General features: G+C 44.6%; 1 protein-coding gene across 13 annotated transcripts in view; it reads right to left on the reverse strand.

Annotated features, from left to right (window-relative positions):
- Window positions 1-18,900, reverse strand: part of rarga (retinoic acid receptor gamma a) — a 54,737-nt gene that overhangs the window by 17,642 nt on the left and 18,195 nt on the right. For 7 of the 13 annotated variants that reach the window (XM_046055237.1, XM_046055238.1, XM_046055234.1 and 4 more), the window contains one exon: window positions 11,319-11,691. The exons of 3 other annotated variants lie outside the window; for them this stretch is intronic. In XM_046055237.1, coding sequence (XP_045911193.1) covers window positions 11,319-11,487 — 169 coding nt within the window. In that variant the 5' untranslated portion in view covers window positions 11,488-11,691. Of the gene's footprint in view, window positions 1-1,296; window positions 1,450-11,318; window positions 11,692-11,840; window positions 11,857-18,900 lie in introns of those variants that run through there. 3 more of the 13 variants (XM_046055236.1, XM_046055240.1, XM_046055242.1) reach the window with 3 other exon arrangements.

Genomic DNA, 18,900 nt, shown 5'->3' on the forward strand with positions numbered 1-18,900 from the left:
AAGATGCCCCCCCCCCCCCCCCCCCCCCCCCCCACCCGAGAGGCAGTAAAAAGGAACATAAAGCAGGAGGAAGAACAAATACAAAAATACAAAAACATTTCAGAACCTAACTCTAAAACTAAACCTAAAACTTCCCAACAATAAGAACGTAGTTACGCTGTTTATCCCACTACTCTATGTCTTCTTGTGTTCTTGATTGTTTTTCCACTGTCATATCTGCCATGGCTCCCTCCACACTTCTCCCACCATACCATGCATATACACCCCCACTCCCTTCTCCACTCTCACACGCTCTCTCACAGCAGTAACGGCCCCCTGGAAGTGTATGGAAATGGACCCCAGTTTTGTCTGTCCAGAGACAGGCCTGTTGTTAGAGTCAGAGCCTTGTCTGAAGTCACAGGCTGAAGGAGGGAGGGGAAAAATGAGAGCCCGTCCGAGGAAAAAGAGAGAGAGAGAAAAAAAAAGCAGGCCAGAATACCCCTCAGCATTTTTATTAACGGTGTACGCATTCCACATTTCTAATTTATTCATCCATTTCTCCATTAAATAATTAATCTATTTATTAATTCATGGCTGTTTGGCTCGAAAGGAATATAATTTTCCATCTAGTATCCAGGAGCGTAAACAAACCTCCAAACTATTGGGCTACACAAAACTTTTAACATCTGAAATATTGAACAGGCCATGTTAGTCAATAACCTTTTCCTGAGAAAAACATCAGAAACCGAACATCTCGTGTCAAACCCACACTTTAAAGGAAAGATGTTTTTATAGCCAAGGCGTCAGTGTTTTCTCTTCCTGTCAGTCACCAACTCTTTTCCTCTTTCTTTCATCGGTGCATACTTGATTTTGTTTCACATAGTTTTGTTTTTAGTATACAGCACCTGGCAAGGTCAAACCTCAGGTGGCTCACATTGTCACTGAAGCTCGACTCCGTGAGCCTAGAATCACAACTCAAACATGGACACACACACACACACAGTGCATATCATATCATAGCAGAGAGTTTCTTTCAGATGGCTGAGCAGCTCAAACTGGCTGTGCGCTGTGAGGGGGGAGAGAAGAGGAGGAGAGGAGACTGTCTGTCCCAGTCTTTTCCTGTGCTGTTCTGTAGCCCCTGACAGCAGCCCCCTTGGCTGAGCCCTGAGGGGTAAGCGAGCCAGAAATATATATGTGAGAGAGAGAGAGAGAGAGAGAGAGAGAGAGAGAGAGAGAGAGAGAGAGAGAGAGAGAGAGAGAGAGAGAGAGAGAGAGATGATTTTGTCACACAAGAAATACAAACAGGATGCCACTTACACTGAACGCTGGCACTGCCCGTCCATGCGAAGGGGTCCAGACCCGCAAAGAAGGGGCTCGCCTTACGCAGCATGCACGCACCGCGGCTGGTGACATCATAGAGCTGACGGGGGCCCATTCCCAGAGCCTCCATACAGTCGAACATGGCAGCCCCCCCCCCCCCACCCTCAGCAAAAATCACTATGAGCCCTCAGTCCTGCCTGCGTCCTGCCCTGCTTCCACCGCTCACGTCACTCACTGAAGCAGTGACAACAACAAACCGCAGCAACAGCAAGCTGGATCTGCTACCCTCCCTCCCTTCACTTATCTCTCTGCTGTGTTTTCCTGCCGATGCTGAAGTTTCCCTCTTTCCCCCTCAGCTGGAATGCAGGTCTGGTTCCTGCCTGGTTGAGCTGAGCTGAGCGTGACACGGACTCTCTACTCTCCCCCTGCCCTTGGGTGAGCTGCTCACTGTCTGCTGTAACAGACCTAAATAACAGCCTCTCACAGCTCTCGCTGAGCCCCAGACACGGCGGAGCGAACCAACTGCCTCGGCATGACGCTCTGAAAGGGGGTGGAGAGAGAGAGAGAATGCCAGAGAGGGAGGGATAGAGAGAGGGACCCAGGAGGGGGGGGGATAGCAGGGCCTGCACTGGAGGAAGAACTGATCTGGTTAGAGGACAAAATTCTATTCCCATTCTTGTCTTGCTTTTTTGTCCATGCTGCTTTTGTGTTTCATATTTCTGCCCAGAATGCAAATACACAACACAGTCCCCCTCCTCTTATGTCCCATTCAGATCTGGTCCCTGTCTCTGTCTGTCTTTACATCGCACCTCCCCCAATTCCCCTGCAGTAAATATGAGCCCCGTCCCCTCCCTTCTCTGAGCCCCCGTCCCTAATCATAACCATATTAAAGTCCAGCCACTGGCCGGGTGAGTATGTGTGTGTGAGAAAGCAAGCGAGCGAGCGAGCGAGAGAGAGAGAGCATTGTGCTGTGGTTGAACCCAGAAACCAGATGCCAGGGTAAATCCCTCCCTTCTCTGTCTGTTTGAGGGAACAGAGGATGGGTAGTTCTTTCTGTCTCTCCCTCTGGAAGTGCTTTAGCAGTGATAAATGAGGGCTGCCTTGCTCAATCCCCGCAGTGCATTTACACAGACAAATAACCCCAATATACAAACACACCATGTGCTGGACACACTTCTCACAGGTTCACTTGACCTTGTTTGTGATTTATCTCTGAGTGATCGTTGCAGAGAAATAAGAGATGCAAGGATGCAGGTGTGACGTGGCTGAGCAAGCAATTCATTTGAATTTATTAAAAGCCACCTGAGCAAGACGCACGCACACCATTCACAAAATTCCGCCTTACACATTTAGATTTCTTTGAGATGGGCTGTTCTGTGCACCACTAAAACAATTCAATTTAAAACACAGCAGTGCTCTCACAGTGACAGTAAATCAAAGGAAATCAATAGGCGGCCTGCGGTCAATATAAAGGCCTGTCACTGGTCCAAACTGTTGCTCAGCAGACGGATGGACTCTGGCTGGGCTAAAGCAAACAGCCTGATACAATGGGAGATATATGATAATAGAATGACTTTAGTCTGTGAGCCCAGCACATTTATCTCCCCCCTTTCAAACCAGCACAAGTGGTACAGCCCAGCAGGCAAAAAAGACAACATTTCCTGTCAATCTGTGCTGTTGGCTACACTCTCCATAAACACACAGTGCCCTCCCCCCCTCCTCCTCCTCCGTCTAACACTTCAGTCTTTTTCCTGTCTCGTGAAAGAAACCATGCTTTCACGTTTCGGGCTATTTTGAATGACTTCGATTAAATTGTTTATTGACCTAAAAGCTTTTCCATCAGACGAGACCTCTTGTTTATTTTCTTAAGCTGGCACACTCGCGCAGTCATACAAACATGCAGGCCGCTACTCCTCGAATATGCGCCGGCCCTATACACTCACACAAACAGGCAAGCACATTTCACAGCTCTTTTGTTGCATCAAACAGTAAAAACAACATCAGAAGTTTTTATGTGTTTCTTCATAGAGCTGTCGGGTCATAAAGAGGAAGCTTTATGACAGCAAGAATAGAAGAGTGAGGCTAGATAACAAACTGTTACCTATCAAAGATGCCCCACCTAACAGTTTGTTGTTAAAAATGACCCCTTTCTTTTTCTGCCTCTCCAACCATTTACACAATAATTCAAAACAATTCCTTTATCTGGATTAATTTCAGATGAAACCGTCACTGCCCCGAGTCACATTTTTGTGATCCACAAGCATTCTTCTCACACTTGTCTTTCGTCTCCTTCCTGTCTGTTTTTTTTCCTTCTTCTTGCTGCTAGTTTCGTACAGCATCCTGGAAACTAAAAACTGGCTTATCCCCTGGTGTTCAAATGTTCTATGTAACATCAGAACTGTTTGCCAGGGCTGCTCTCTGGACCAGCGAGCCGCAACGCAATCGATTTATAATCTCATGTGCTCATTCTTGAAACTCTTTTGTTTTTGGAGATTTATGAACCTTATCTGACTCTCTCCTGGTTTTGACATTTCTTTTTACTGTGTTTGAGACTATAATTCAGACCACTAACCCCAGGTTCTCCACTTATTGGCACACAGCACTGGGAGTCTTCCAGCGCTTCAGAGGGTTTTGCGGGAGTGAGTTTAGACATCTAATCTACACATACTCCATACTGTTGCTGACCCAGGCCGGTCCCTGACTCCCCTCCTTCCCCTCCCTCCTCCCCTTCCTTCCCCAGCCAGAGAGGTTGAACTCTAGAAGAAACCCCCACTGGGCCACTAACTTTCCCCCCAAACTTATCCTGCCCTCCCTCCTTCTCTCCCTCACTCTCTGGTTCTCCATCGCTCTCCTTAACCCTCCCCTTCTGTTTCTGCAAATACTCCATTTCATCAAGTTCCCTACGGCAATTTTTTTTCCTGACTGCATGATTTGTTTTAGTTGCCAAAGTTCTCTGCTTTTGTTTCTGGTTTTGGAAATGTTTCATTTTCAGTGGCTGCCAACTCACTGGTCACTTTGTGTGACTGCTGCTTTCAATCATGTTTAATTGCGCTGATTAGACCAGACTTTCACACATACAAAAACATATTTAAATGTTTCTTTTGTGAAAAGATTTTATACCTATGATGTTTCTTTTCTTTATCTATACAGTAGACAGGGACACTGTCAGCTGGACCCAGTCTATAGCTCCACATAGCTCCACATGGGCCGGAACCCAGGAAAATCAGGCTTTACTACTGTCTGACACTCCGATGCTGATTACAGATAAGACGTATACAACACATTGTTGGCACTTCCTACGTATACAGTCATTCAGGTTCCAGCCAAGCAATTAACAAAACAGTGGTGTGCGAGGCAATAAAGGCAGCTTGTTTTTAAATGGCTATGCACTAAATGCAGCATGGTGATTTTGAAAGGAATGTGGAGCTTTTCCATTGCTGATGTGAGCATGTGTGCAGTGTGTGGACGTGCTGAAACAGATTGCCAGTGATGATAGAGACACTGAACACCAGTTCAGAGCGCCCTCCCACTACAGCCAGATTCAGGTTACTCAGAAACACACACACACACACAGATCTTATACAGGGCTATACAGTAAAAGTATCTTAATGAAGGAGCTAACAAATGAGAACAAAACAAACAAAAACACTCTTTCCTTTTCATTTTTGAACTCATCCAAAAAAGCAACATCTTATTTATGTGTTGCTGTGTTCGTCAGCGAAAACAGAGCGTAATCCTAACGTTCTTAGGCATAACATCCATCAACTGCTCCTCCAGCCACAGGTTTTACACATGTTCAGCTCTGACAAGACATGTAATCTTATCCACTCATCTACATGTACCTCGCTCTCTCACAATATATGTCTGGAAGATACCTGATGTGTCACTGAGGAGGGAAGTGGGGAAAGTGAGGCATGACTTATGATAGAGCCCATTTCTCAGAGGCGGCCATGTTGTTAACATGCTAGTCCCACCAAAGGCCTAACAGAGCTACTTTTCAGAGCACTATCAGTCTTGGCCATCTTTCAGCAGTCTTTTTTGCTCTCTGTCTTTTTCTCTCCCTCTATCTGCACAGTCATGACATTTTGCTACCCGTGTTTTGTGGGAAAAAAAGAAAGATCTTTCAGTTATGCGGCCAAAAATATGAACCCCCCCATCTTGTTCTCATAGGCCCGCCCTGTGCCTGCTCGCCCTCCCACGCCTTCTGATGGCCCATCCCTCCTTTCTCGCCATTGCGCGCTCTTCATCTTGCACGTGCCCACAAAGGCCCATCTGAAAACAGACCCCTCCCATTTTTAATAGTAGCCTCTTTATCTTCATCTGTCATCATGTCAGAGCTGTAGTACACTCTGTGGCCTCTCCCTTACCAGCAACCTTTGCTGACTTTCCACACATGCAGACACACGCAAGCACACACTTAATACACAAACATACACAAAGTTTCAGCAAGTTTCCAGCACTTAGGGCAAATTGGCTCCACAGAGGGATAACGACAGAAAATCCAAGGTGAAGGCTGAGAAGAAAGAGGGAAAGAGGAGAGAAAAAAGAGCAAGTGAACTCGGGAGTGCCTAAGCCAAAAGGGTTTAGGTGGATATCAACGGTGGAGCAGATATTCCACTCAGTTTCACAAAACCTCCTTCAGTAAGGTGCTTAAATTGACCGGAAAAACAAAATGGGCCTTTCCGTCCATTTTCTCTCATAGCTAATGAATCATGGTCAGCACTGGAAAAAAATACAACGAGCAATGTAGGGGGAATCGATTTCCAGAAAGGAGTGGCGAGCTGTCATCTTGAGGCTAGGGGACGCCTAGGGAGATGAAAGCAGGGATGTCAGACGATGCAGAGCTGTTTATTAAAGCCGAGGCGAGCTCCAGTCTCACTGATAGATCAAGGACACAGCCAAACAGCGCCACACATGCTATCATCACACACAAATGGTCCAAGCATTGCTGATTTGCTATGTAGATCATGGAGCATGGGAGATGCCAGCGAGCAGATGGCTCTTTGATGGGGTTTCGACACTCATAGCGGTGAATGCCAAGGTCAAAACCAAACACTGCTAACACCGATTTAGTGTAATAACTGGGTGCTTCATAATCTAATGCAGATCTTTTAAGGTGATCTGAGAATTCACTACTGTTACTGGACAGAGATTACATTTATTGTTTAACATATCCACACCAGTTCTTTTGTATTCCTGTCAGAAACGATCCAGAATAGATTTTTTGTATAGTTTTGATAAAGGATCGGACAACATGACAGATGCTCCTCTTGTTAAGAAAGAAGTACAGTATTAGTAAGTGATCATGCAAAATCAGAGATCAGGATTGATAGCATGGATATATATCAAAATACACCTCATACATAATTAAAATCCTTTTCCCTGCTCTATTCCAGTCTTTTAAATGATTATAATCCATATGCAACGCTCACATATCTAATTAATTTGATCATTAGCCATGGATTGCACACGTTGACCACATGAGGCTACTATTAACCTCAAATATATGTCTCTCATTCTTGGACATTTTTCTGAAATTCTTTGAAATCCTCGTTTATAATGCTTTCACCCTCAGGCTCATTTTTTCAGCTCCTTCAATAAATCTAACAAAGATCAGTAAATTACACCAAGATTGACAAAGGTCAAGAGGTGGATCTGCTTTGCTCCCAAGAGCACTCAGGTTTCTCCAAGAGCCTCTCACAGTTTTAAAACAGAGGTGACATCACAGTTTGTAAAGAGCAGACAGGAGGAGACGGGAAAAAAAAAAAAAAAAAAAGAGATGGGAGTTTTGCCTCTTTGTGTCTGTAGGGAAGTAAGGGGTAGCAGGGCCGAGCTCATCATTTTCATATCCACACATAGCTCATTTTCCCTTTCGTCTCCCTCCCTTCACTCAAATATACAGCATACCCACATAAGCACACACATATGCACCCAGACAAATCTGAACCTTCACAGCCAGCCACATACCTACCTACCTCCATCAAGGCTGGGCTGAAACCCAGCACTTCAACCTTAATGAAAATAAATAAAGCGGTACAATGTGCTGTTTGTGCTCTGCCTTGCATCCAGCGGAGAAGGCTTCACTCTGCTAGTCGACATCCTTCCCCGCTGTCCCTCTCCTCCATTTAAAAGGTTCGCTTTTACATTCCCTCTCATACCACATTTCCCACCAAAATGGCTCCTTTGCGCAACTCCCCGAGCTCCCTAAACCAACATGACCTCCTTGTGTGTGTGTGTGTGTGTGTGTGTGTGTGTGTGTGTGTGTGTGTGTGTGTGTGTGTGTGTGTGTGCGTGCGTGCGTGCGTGTGTGTGTTTAAGAATGCAATGAGTGTTTTTAATTATGTCACTCTGCATGAGGATACTTTTTTCTGCTGGAACATTTTGGTCCTTTTCACAACCTACATGAATTAATAGTTCGTGTGTGTGTGTGTGTGTGTGCGTGCATTTTTGAGTGTGCACACACACGGATGCATGCATATATGCTCGGCAGCCGGTATGCGTTTGTGTGTGATGTAGAAATCCATGGCCAACACACACTTTACATAAACAGCACAGGGATTCACCTTGTCTGAGCAGACTCAGGCAGCTTTTACACAAGTTTCAACACGCTACTCATTCCATTCTATTAATACAATGCTTTAATTTCCTCCCACTGTGATGCAGCTAAAAACGCTCACAGCTGAGCCTCTCGTGAGTGTTCTGTATACATCACTCAACATAAAGCTACAAATTATGGTCTGAAGTGAAAGTCCGAGCCCAGCAAAGGACTTCAGATTTTGGTCAGAGCAATGTGGGCTGAAGGAAATGACCTACTAGCTTTTCAAAACATCCCCGTGGCTGACTTTGGGGCCAGGGCTCCAGCCCTGATTGGTGAAAGCTTAGAGAGGTGTTTCAGGGCTCAGTGGCGATGCTATCACATAGTAAGTGGCCTTAATGGGCTTTCAACTGTTTGTTTGAAGGGCTCCCATAATGACAGGGATCAACTGATAACGGCCTCAGCCACACACTGCGCAGACAGCCGTCAGACCCTCTCATGGATGAACAAACGCCTTTGCGCATTTATACAGATATGGGAGGTAACTATCTCTACATGTGCAAACACGGTCCACCTACCCCACCCCTCCCCTCTCCTGTCTCTTCCCACGTTTGGGCAAAACAGGTATTTTCAAGACACTCTGGTGCCAAAACAGAGCACCGCTGTGGGAGGTGCTCCAATCAGTCGATACAGCGTGCACGCCCAACAAAGGTAGGTGTCACATGGGCTACCTTTCTAACAACAATTACACACAGAGCTCCGAAGCTGGGCAAGAATGCACTGCTTTACTGCACACACAAGTACGTCACACACAACACACACACACACACACACACAAATATCCGCAGTGCTACTCCCTTTATGTGCAAGGTATTTTCTCAGTCTGGCCTAAAGACAGCCCTAACAATGAGCATGCCTGTTAAGCCAACTCCTGGGGAAGAAGTAGACGGAGAAGAAAAACAGGGCCTGGGGAATGTCCAAACCAAGGCCTTTTGTCTTCCCCGCTAACATTTAAGAGAGCTGGGAATGAGACTGTTGTCATTAAAATGACTTGTAACATTCCTTGTTAAAGGATACACCAAGAGGATGTTTCAAAAGCTGATACCAACAGCTGATGGTTTTCAATCCACTGATATGCAGCTGTATATGTGTATGAGCTTCAGCACACAAATAAACTACATGTCTATAGCTCTAAAACAATTAGTCGATTAACTGATTAGTCAAATCGACAGAGAAAATGAATGAACAACAAAACTGTAACTGAATAATTATTTGGGTCATGTATTAAGCAAATGTGCTAAACATTCCCTGGTACCAGCTTTTCAGATGTGAGGAACTGCTGTTTTTCTCTTTAAATATTTTCAGACTGAAGGCTTTGGGTTTCCGTCAAACAAAACAAGAACTGCAAGGACATTACTTGGGCTCGGAGATCTCACGTGTTCACGATCTCTTGACATTTTATAGAGTAAACAATTTCTCGATAAACCAAAATAATAGTTGGATTACAAATCCTGGATTACAAGTCACAGCCCTTGATATAACTATTTTAATTGGGTAAAAACAAGTTTAATTTGTTTCTGATTTGAGACTTTATTATAATAATAATTATGAATAATTATTAATAATATTGATCCTAATTTCACAGTAAATAATATTGGACCAATACTAAGAAGAGGAAGAACTTAAAAAATGTCAATCTCCTCACATAAAACTCAGTCAACGCTATTTGTCACTATGATCCCGACTTAATCTTTGACCCCAGTCGTGTTTAAGCTCTGACAAAAAGCTTAAGCTGAATAACTGCAGTCCTTAACCCTTGTGAACGATACTACTGCCAGCGTGGATGTGTCCGTACAAGCAGTCATGTATGAAGCCCCAGTGCATGTGGTTGCCTGCGTCTGTTTGTGCTTTGATACTTGTTTTTGTTTTATCCTATGCCAGTGTAAAAGCCAAAAAAGAATCCATCTGTCAGTGCTGTGGGATTTCATTCTGCGTCAGGGGTATGTTTCTAGTTTTTAGATGAAAGAAGGGCTCTGTGTGTGTGTGTTTGTGTCAGTGAGAGAGAGAGAGAGGAAAGAGTGTCTCTGGTGGTGTGTTTGCATGTGTGTATCTCTGTGTTTTCCTAGCAGGGTGTGTTCTTGGATTCCACCACACTAGGACATTACCCCCAGGTGCTCGCGCTCTCTCTGTCTCGCTTGCTCTGGTTCTATGAAAATACCTTGAGGATTAGGTGGGCAGCAGCAGCAGGGAGGGAGGGTTGGGGGTGGGGGAGTGGGGGGTGAGGTAGTGATTGACGGCTGAAAAGCTGGAGAGGTGCTCAGGCACGCTGTGGTAGGGGAGAGAGGGGGACTGCGCACACAGGCAGGGGGGCTCTCAGGCTCTGAACTCAGCTGTTGCCACCCACACCCATTATAGCCCCTCCACAACCTGCCGCCCCTTTAGCACAGCGCCCAGATAAGATTTCAAATAACTCCTGCTTACCTTTACCTCATGCTCTAAGCTCAGCGAAAGTTCTTCTTCTTTTCTCTCTCTCTTTTTGCGTTTCCCCTCTCTCACAATGACATCCTCAGCAGCAAATTATGCAGCAGTGGTTTTATACAAGGATATTCCCTGACCTAGAATTCTGATGCTGATTTAAAAAACTGCGTTTTGAAACCCAGCAGGTGTTTTGAACAATGAGCAATGTATATCGGCAGTGTGTGTGTAATCTGGCTAGTTTTTCCATGACAGAAAAACACTCTGGATTGCTAACAATCTCCTCTTTGTGCTCTGTGCGCCATACATCATTCTATCCTACTGCTTCAGCATACAACAGTGCCCCCTGTGGTCAGGTCTGAATCTACAGGTCTGATACTACTGGAGAGTGCTGCCATGGTAATTTCTGGTTATTCCTCCTTTAGCTCACTTTTCTTTTTACAAAATAGGTGTGCGGTATGCTCATTCTGAATAAACAGTCAGATAAGTCTTTCAATCACAACTGTGCTCATTTTTAAATATTTGTTGATGCTCAGAGCACACACTGAAAGAATGTTGTTGTGTCTCTAATTGCAGACTTGTGGGTTGCCTGCCTCACAAAAGCTCTGTGAGAGGTCCATAGACACAGACACACAGGCATGCACACACGCCAGTGAAGACAGAGCTTGTGGTCACAACCACACCATCTACAAGCATCTATAAGGAAACCACAGGAGCAGAGTAATCATTGTACTGATGAAAGTGGACTTTTTCCTCAAGGTTTCTTTGGGGGATTTTTTATACCACTTGTCCTATATCACAAACAGACCCTAAAGTTTTCCATTTCCACAAAATTACACATAATGAAGTGCATATTATACAGCCGTATTTTCCTGCATGTCCAAATTGTTTAATGTGACTTGACAAACACGAAGGTATATGGGCCATACATGTAGTTAAGAGTTGAAATGGAAAATTATACATGAGAGGGGAGAAAAGTCAAACACACACAGTAATGAAAATGACTTACAGAGTGCGGCCATCTCTTTGGGCAGGTCAGCACCAAATCTTCCAAACAGGCTGCTGTTGGCCAGCAGGTCAAAAGGGGAGTGGCTTCTCATGGAGTTGAAGGCGAAGGGGTAGACAGCAGGTGGGAAGCCAGTCATGTGACCCACCTGCTGTTCCCTGTTTGTAGCCATGGCGACGGAACACACCCAGGGGACCACAGCAGGCCACTGGGTGAAAGTAACGGGTTTCACAACACCTGGAACCCCCCCGGAAAAGCTGAAATCCGCGTCCTTTCAAAAACTCAGGATGTGGGGAATGGATGAGCAACGATGGGGCCACTTGTTTACTGAGGGAATGTCGGACTCCACTTCAGAGGAGTCATCCAATTCACTTTTCTGAGGAAGAGAAGGCAAGGAAATTGTTATTTATTAGTATAAATTCACCACATACAACATGAGTATAAGAGTTTCTGATGGCATGTACATGATGATACCATCAGTGGTTTGTGTTAAGATCCTCTCTGGATTCCACAAACACGATTTACCTCACATCAACTCTGAGAACACGATCCATCTATGCTCTGGGACGGAGAATGGTTTATCCACAGCTCTAATGTAAGAAGGATGTGCAAGCTTCATACCTACAGGTATGAGAGAATGGGAAGGAAAGAGGAAGTAAGGAAAGACGGCAAGAACCAAAACAGATAAAAGACATGAGAGAAAAAGAATGAGTGAGTGGGAAAGCCAGAAAACTGGGACTGGGCGAGGGGAAAAGAAAATAAGAAAGAAGTTTGGAAAAAGTTATAACAGGGAAGAGCGGGAGGGAGGGAGGGAGAGGGAAAAAAGAGAGAGAGAAAAAGAGAGAGCGCTCTTGTTCCTGCAGTTTTGAAGAGCGTCCAGACTTCTACAGTGATTCCAGGCTATGCCATATGATTTAAATCACCAGAACTCTACTATAAAGAGCTCCTCTGTTCCTGCTGCCAGCCTAGCACAGCAGCCTGCCTCTCTGCCTCTTTCCCCCAGGACCAGAGGCCCAGACACGGGGTCCAGAGCATGGGGGTGGGAGGGGGTCGGTGGGGGTAGAGGGTAGGGAAAATGAGATCCACTGATTGCTAACTGCTGCTGTCAGTTCCAACTATCTTCTCTTGAGGTCAGGCTCCCATCCCACAGAGTCATTTTGGCTTTAACCTCCTGCAGCCCGCTCGTCACTTTGACTCCACACAGTAGGCACACAGACAAGTCAGGCTCAAGTGTGGACAAGGCTGCAGTTATGCCCCACTGTTGACTGTTAATACAAGAGGGAAAAAAATCCTAGTAAAGCCTCCCATTTTCTTTTTCATGTTTTTGTTTTTTTGCCTTTCGCTTCCCTAGCGTGATTTCATGAGTGGGTGGTGTGATCAGCTTGTTTTTTTAAATGTGGCTTTGGAACTGCTGTGGCTTGTGAATCCGGGAGAAAAGACGGGGAAAAAAATCTTGGTAATGAATTCGGTATAAACAAAGAAATGAGGGGGTGGGGGGTCTAAGGCTGAACCGGTGAACTGCTGAACTGAGCGAAGACGCGCAGAGGAACAGTGACAGGGTCTGAGCACTGGGGGGCACTAAGAGGTGGCGCCGTGCCCAGGAAAAAATGCTTTCCAAGACGCACACATATGCACCACACAGTCTGAAACACATACACATGCAATCAAGCACTTAAAAAAAACTCTACACATGTGTGAGAGCACCCACTGACACACGCAAACACACACACACACACACACCTCTCACCCCTTGCCTTTTCCAGGGCTCTGGCTCCCTCCCTGCCTCTCTTTCTGGCTCTTTCTCTTTCAACAGAGCCAGTTAATTACACCCTACTGCTGCAGGCAGCTTCAAACCACCACTAATTTAGAGTTCCATTACAGTAAACTGTTCCACATGTGCTTCCAGGGCCCAGGCAGGCTCGGGTGGCCACGTTTCAGGAAGGAGCAGCCGCCGATAGGCACCCACCCCCATCCTGCCAACGCAGCCATACTGCCATCTTTCTTTTTCATTCTACCTTTCTCTCGGTATGTTTTGCTTTCTTTCGTTACCTTTAATCTTTTCCCTTTTCTGGCCCCACCCCACATCGCCTCTCTATAATCATGTCCTTACACCAAAATTTCTTCCCCACCTCCCCAAACCCATCTCCATCCCTCCACTGCTTATACAACTTGTACCATGACCCTGTGCAGCGGTTCCACTGTGTGGCTAAAACACAAAAACATCACTTAAGATTTCACAGTGGGCCTAATGGGAGAATAGATACAGACTGGAAAAACAAAATTGCCAGCAATGCACGAGCTCATAATGTGTGCACGTGTGTGCGCGTGTGTGTGTGTGTGTATGCGTGTGTTACGAGTATGTACTTGGCCAGCGTTTAGCCCGTTAGGGTATCTGCCTCATGACCTCAAACCAGGCTCCATAAAGGCAGCACAATCTGTCTGCAAGTGCTGCGAGAAGAGAGAAGGACAAAGAGAAAAAGGAAGATGTGTGAGAAAAAGAAGGATAATAGTAGAATGTAAGACTGTATGCATGTGACTTTTGTGCTCCCAAAGGAGGAAAAAAACAGTATATTAATCCAAAAATTAAGTTTTAAATGAGTTTCAAGCCACCCAACCCAAGTGGACTATCCTACCTAAGCACCATTAGCCGCAGTGTCACTGTACATTCGCACATAAGTGATGAAACAATATAAGAAACTAGGAAAAAAATAAGAAAGAACTAAAGAATACAGAGAGAGACACAGCCTTTTAAAATAGAGCCCAGTAACTTTACTCTCCCCAAACACAATAATGAATTAATAAAAGAGTTGGCGCCAGTGTTTTTTAATGAGTCACATCAGCCCAGCAGCTTTTTACAGAGCCATTTATGTTTTATGTTGGGTCCTGTGGTAGACTCACTTCGCCAGCCCGTCTGGGGCTATAAGGGGATAAGGGGAATTTGGAGTGACCTCATCCCCTGTTAGCCAGGGCCAAATGGGCATGGGCCTCCCCACTTCCCCTGAGCCTGGGGGGCACACAGAAGGCAGCAGGCGGCCAGGCAGGCGAGGAGCACCAGGGCCAGCTATGGGTGGGTTCACGGCTGCTGCTGGGACTTTCCATCATTCCCTAAGAGGTGCACTGTAGCAGTTTAAATTTACTTTGGTTGTTTCTGTAAATAGTGGAGTGTCAGACCTCACGGCAGTTCATCATGTTAAAGTGGACTCATTGGTTACACTGGAGATAATCTATTGATTTTAATCGAGACAAAACGCTGTATAGTAAATTAAATGAAATCAATCAAGCCGGCAATTTGGAGACAGCGCCACAAGCTGAGGCACGCTTAGAGAGAATGAGATTCTCTTGTTTGCTGAAGAGGTTTCAACAGAAAGACCGAGCAGAACGGAGAATCGCGTAAAAGAGTAAAAAAGACAGTCAGAGAGAGGGAGAGGGGGAGAACAGTTCCCACAGATTGAATGTCTGTCAAACAAAGGGTATCAAGTCCTCTGTGAGCAAAACAACAATTGCGCCTTAACCGTTGTGACGGAGTGAGGCCCCTCAGGCAATAAGAATAGCAAAGAAACATAACAAATAAATCACGGCATCGCAGGAAGCTCTGCACCACACAACCAAGAAAGGCAGTGGGTTTTTTTTAGTCAGCACAAGAAACCACAGGTGATTATTCGGCGTATATGAGCAGGATTCTGGGTGCCATGGCCGCCCTTAGTGTTTTAAATGGAAGTGTTTCTTATTGCAGTAAGGGAAATGCGGCAAAATGTTAAATTACTGTTTGAGATTATATTGAGTTAAAATTGTATGTTTGCCTTTGAAGTTTTCACAACTCTCCCCACTCTGACTCTTTGTTTCCCTTTTCTGAGATTGACTGAGTTCACACATTTTTTCTTTGGGTTTCCTGAAAGGCCACAATATGCCATTTTCTGACATTTTCAGCGTGTCAATCAGTCCAGGCAGAGCAGCAAGTCAAAACATTTACTGGAAGGACTGAATTGTAAATTCACAGCCTCAAGATAAATGAACTGTACCGTGTATTCCTGGCAGGGAAAGCTTGGCAGAATCGGAGTCCTCTCGCTCTTTTTCCACCTCTGACTTGCCTACTCCTGTTAATTTTTTGACAGAAAACTGCACGTCTTCCAGGCACTGTCCTCCAATTGTCAACATCATGAAGTGATTTATGTTCAGTGACTTTGTAAAGGAAGCAACTTGAAGCAGAGACCGTTTAAGTTTTAAGTTTTGGGTCATGGGTGAAGTCATACTACCACAGCAGTTAAACAGTGATTTCACAGTCCATGTGTCCTAACTGAGTTGACAGACTGGCTTTTCCAATTGCTTGGAGCAAGATGAAAATTTTGTGTCATTATCACTGCTTAACATGCCCACACGCAGCAATCAGCAACTGTTTGTGGACAGAACTGTCACAGACAAATGAAAATGTTCATATTGAAACAGGATCATGAGAGCGTTATCTGATCTTGGTGCTGGCGTCAGCAGTAATTTGGCTGTGAAAACACTACCCTCAACACTATTATCTGATGCAAAGCTGACAGCTCCCAGTCTTTCAACAAGTGGCTGGCTAATGGCTCTGAGAGAGACACCTAGTGACAGACAGTCTTGTGTCTCCAAACAGACCTGCATTCCAACGCCTCAAACTTGTTTGACATCTCCCTGCTCTTGGCATCACATAAATACGTATTTGCTTACAGCAACAATGCAAAGTAGCACCTCTGTGTAATCATTTGTCACTTAAACAGGTATTGTTTTTCATGAGTGCCACAGGGGAGTGTCATTATGTAACCCTTGTTTTAGGGTCTATAAATCATCAAACATCCATTCCTAAATCTTTTTTTCATCATCTCTTTCTTTTCTTTGTTTAAACGTAATGTCACAAAACAGGCTGCATTGACTTGCTGTGGCAGAGAGAAGCATGGAAAGAGTGAGAACTCACAGTGAGACATAAAACACTTTGTGACATGATGAAGTCATCCTGACAGCTTGCTCTTTCCATGATGTGGTAGAGCTCTTTGGAGTACTCAACATGGAGACTCCAGCAGCGAGTCCAACAAAACAAGAAAACACAACAAGTAAAGGCAAAGAGAGATGATGGTAAGAAAGTTTGAGAAATAAACAATGAGTCCGAGAGACAGGAACTAAAGCAAGAGAATACAGTTCAAAGTGGCAACAGTGTGTTGGCTACTCTTCTAGACTTGAAAGGTAAAGTCAGTGCTACTAATAGTTCTTGTTTTGTGATTACTGAGAGAGGATTCACAATGGAGGTGTTTCCCTTCCTCAATTCGAGGAGAAAACAATCCTTTCTCTGTATAAAGAGATGCATAATGGATGGGTTTCACCACTGCCGCTTTTACCCTCGGGAGTCAAAGTAACATTCAGACACAGGCAGGCCCAAACACACACGTGCAAGCACAGCATGCAAAACAACACACATTCACACAAGTTTAACTTTGTGCCAAAAGATCTTTTAATGAGTGCTTGCAGGCAGGCTGAAAATGTAAATCCTCACAATCAGAGCGGCACACCTGCAAAAATAGACATAGGAAATGGTGTGCAGATAGTTTCCTTGTTAATTATAGTGTGGTAGCGGAGAGCCCCTCGATTCCCCTAAAACCACCTGTCTAACCCCTCCCTGCCACTTGGGCTTAATTGCTATAGAAATTCCAGAAACAGACAGGTATCAACAACTCCCAGATTTACTGCTCAAAGTCATGTCACAAAGAAGGACTGTTTGCAGATTTGGCTTTAACAGGTTATGTTGTTTCACTGGTTCCCACAAAACCTCAGATTTATACACACCTGAAAAGTATTATTGCATAACGCACCAGGCTTACAATTTTCAACAATCACTGTACAAAAATGTGTACTTGTTGGTTTTTGACTTTTTACAACTTCGATGGTATTACTGGAAGAACGATTTTAACAAATGAAATAGTAATTATCAGTGTTTCTCCTATTTTTTATCATTTTTTGATGACTTCTAACTTTTTGATCCATACAGACATGTCTAAATTTAAAGGCACATTTCACTGAAAAACAACCACTAATCACACTGCTTCATGAGCATGTTTTTTGTTCAAAAACAGTTATTTCCATGAACACATAGGGCATTTTACCAGTATATTATTAGTGATCTGTACTGATAGACGTGTGTGAGTATTGTCTAAAGAATTTTAAGGCTGTTGCTTAAAATATTTACAACAACAAAAATGGGAGAATGCTTTTGGTGAGGCTGACAAAGCTGACATTCTCATGACCACAAGTACAGGGATCATGAGTAATGTCACATAGCCAACTGGAGCATATAGCACCAAGCACAAATAATTGATTCAAAATTGCCACTGAAAACGAAATGCCATGAAGGTAAAGCTGCTCTGTGTGGACTGTCTAGCCTTGAAAAAAGACCCATGGGTGGCGCACTGGAGGAGGACAGCGCTGTGATATTGCTCTGCCTCAGAGATGAGCTCCGTTTCTTCCACTCCAGATGTCACCGAGCCAGAGTTAAACTGATAGACCAGATTACTGCGCAGGGCGACACTAATATCACTGGCCTTCGAGCAGGCATCCCGCGCACGACCGTGTGGGTGTTTTTTCAATTCACTTCAATCAAACTGTCACACTCACACTTATGTCAGGTCCACCAGGGGATAAGCAGTGGACAGCAGGTGCAAAGCCAAGGCAGTCCAGCTGCAACGGTTTACCTACTGACCAGTCACTGCTGGAGCAATAAACCATAGCAATGTGGAAAGCTACACTCTGACATCAGGTCTCTGGATCTTCATCTGATATCCAAATCACAGCGCACTAAATGCACTGTGTCACACATGGCTGTAACAAGTGGAACCTGTTAACCTAGCACATATGCCAGCATCAATAAATAATCGTTACTGACATGCTGCTAACTATGGGAACACAATGACTGAACTTCCACGTAAACTAAGACCAGAGTTTCAGACACACCTCACTCCACAGGAATTAACCTCTGCTGATGTTTAAAAGGTGGAAAACAATGCTTCTCTTTTCCAAGTGTTCATATGTTGCTTATTAACAAAAAAACAGGTCAAGGACTGGTGACTCCTCTGGTGAATTCACATTCATACACATCAAACACATGCAAGCATGTACACACACACACACACACACACGCACACACACACACACATGCTAATAATAAAGAGCTCCACAGGCACTGGGTAACACTTGAAACACTCACTAATAGGCACATGTGCACACAGGCACACATGCAGGCACACACACATGCTCAAGTATGTTTTCATATAAACTCAGTGTCAGTGTCACATTAACAAAGCAGAGAGGAACAAACATACAAAAACACAGCACGCAAACAAAACATGCGCATTAGGACGCTTTAGTGTTTACACATGAAAATCTGGTCAGATATCGTCAAAACAATGATTAATTGTCTCAAAGCCTCTCAACTGTTTTGCACACTCGGTCTCTGTCTTCAATTAAAACTGACGACCCAGTCCCCAAAAAATGCAGTCTCTCGCTCTGTCTGTCTCTCTGAGAGGGAATGAGAAAAAGGAAGACAAACAATGACTTAAGTTATGGATTTAAAACT

This window comes from Micropterus dolomieu, linkage group LG08, assembly GCF_021292245.1.
Source record: "Micropterus dolomieu isolate WLL.071019.BEF.003 ecotype Adirondacks linkage group LG08, ASM2129224v1, whole genome shotgun sequence".
NCBI classification, from domain to species: Eukaryota; Metazoa; Chordata; class Actinopteri; order Centrarchiformes; family Centrarchidae; genus Micropterus; species Micropterus dolomieu.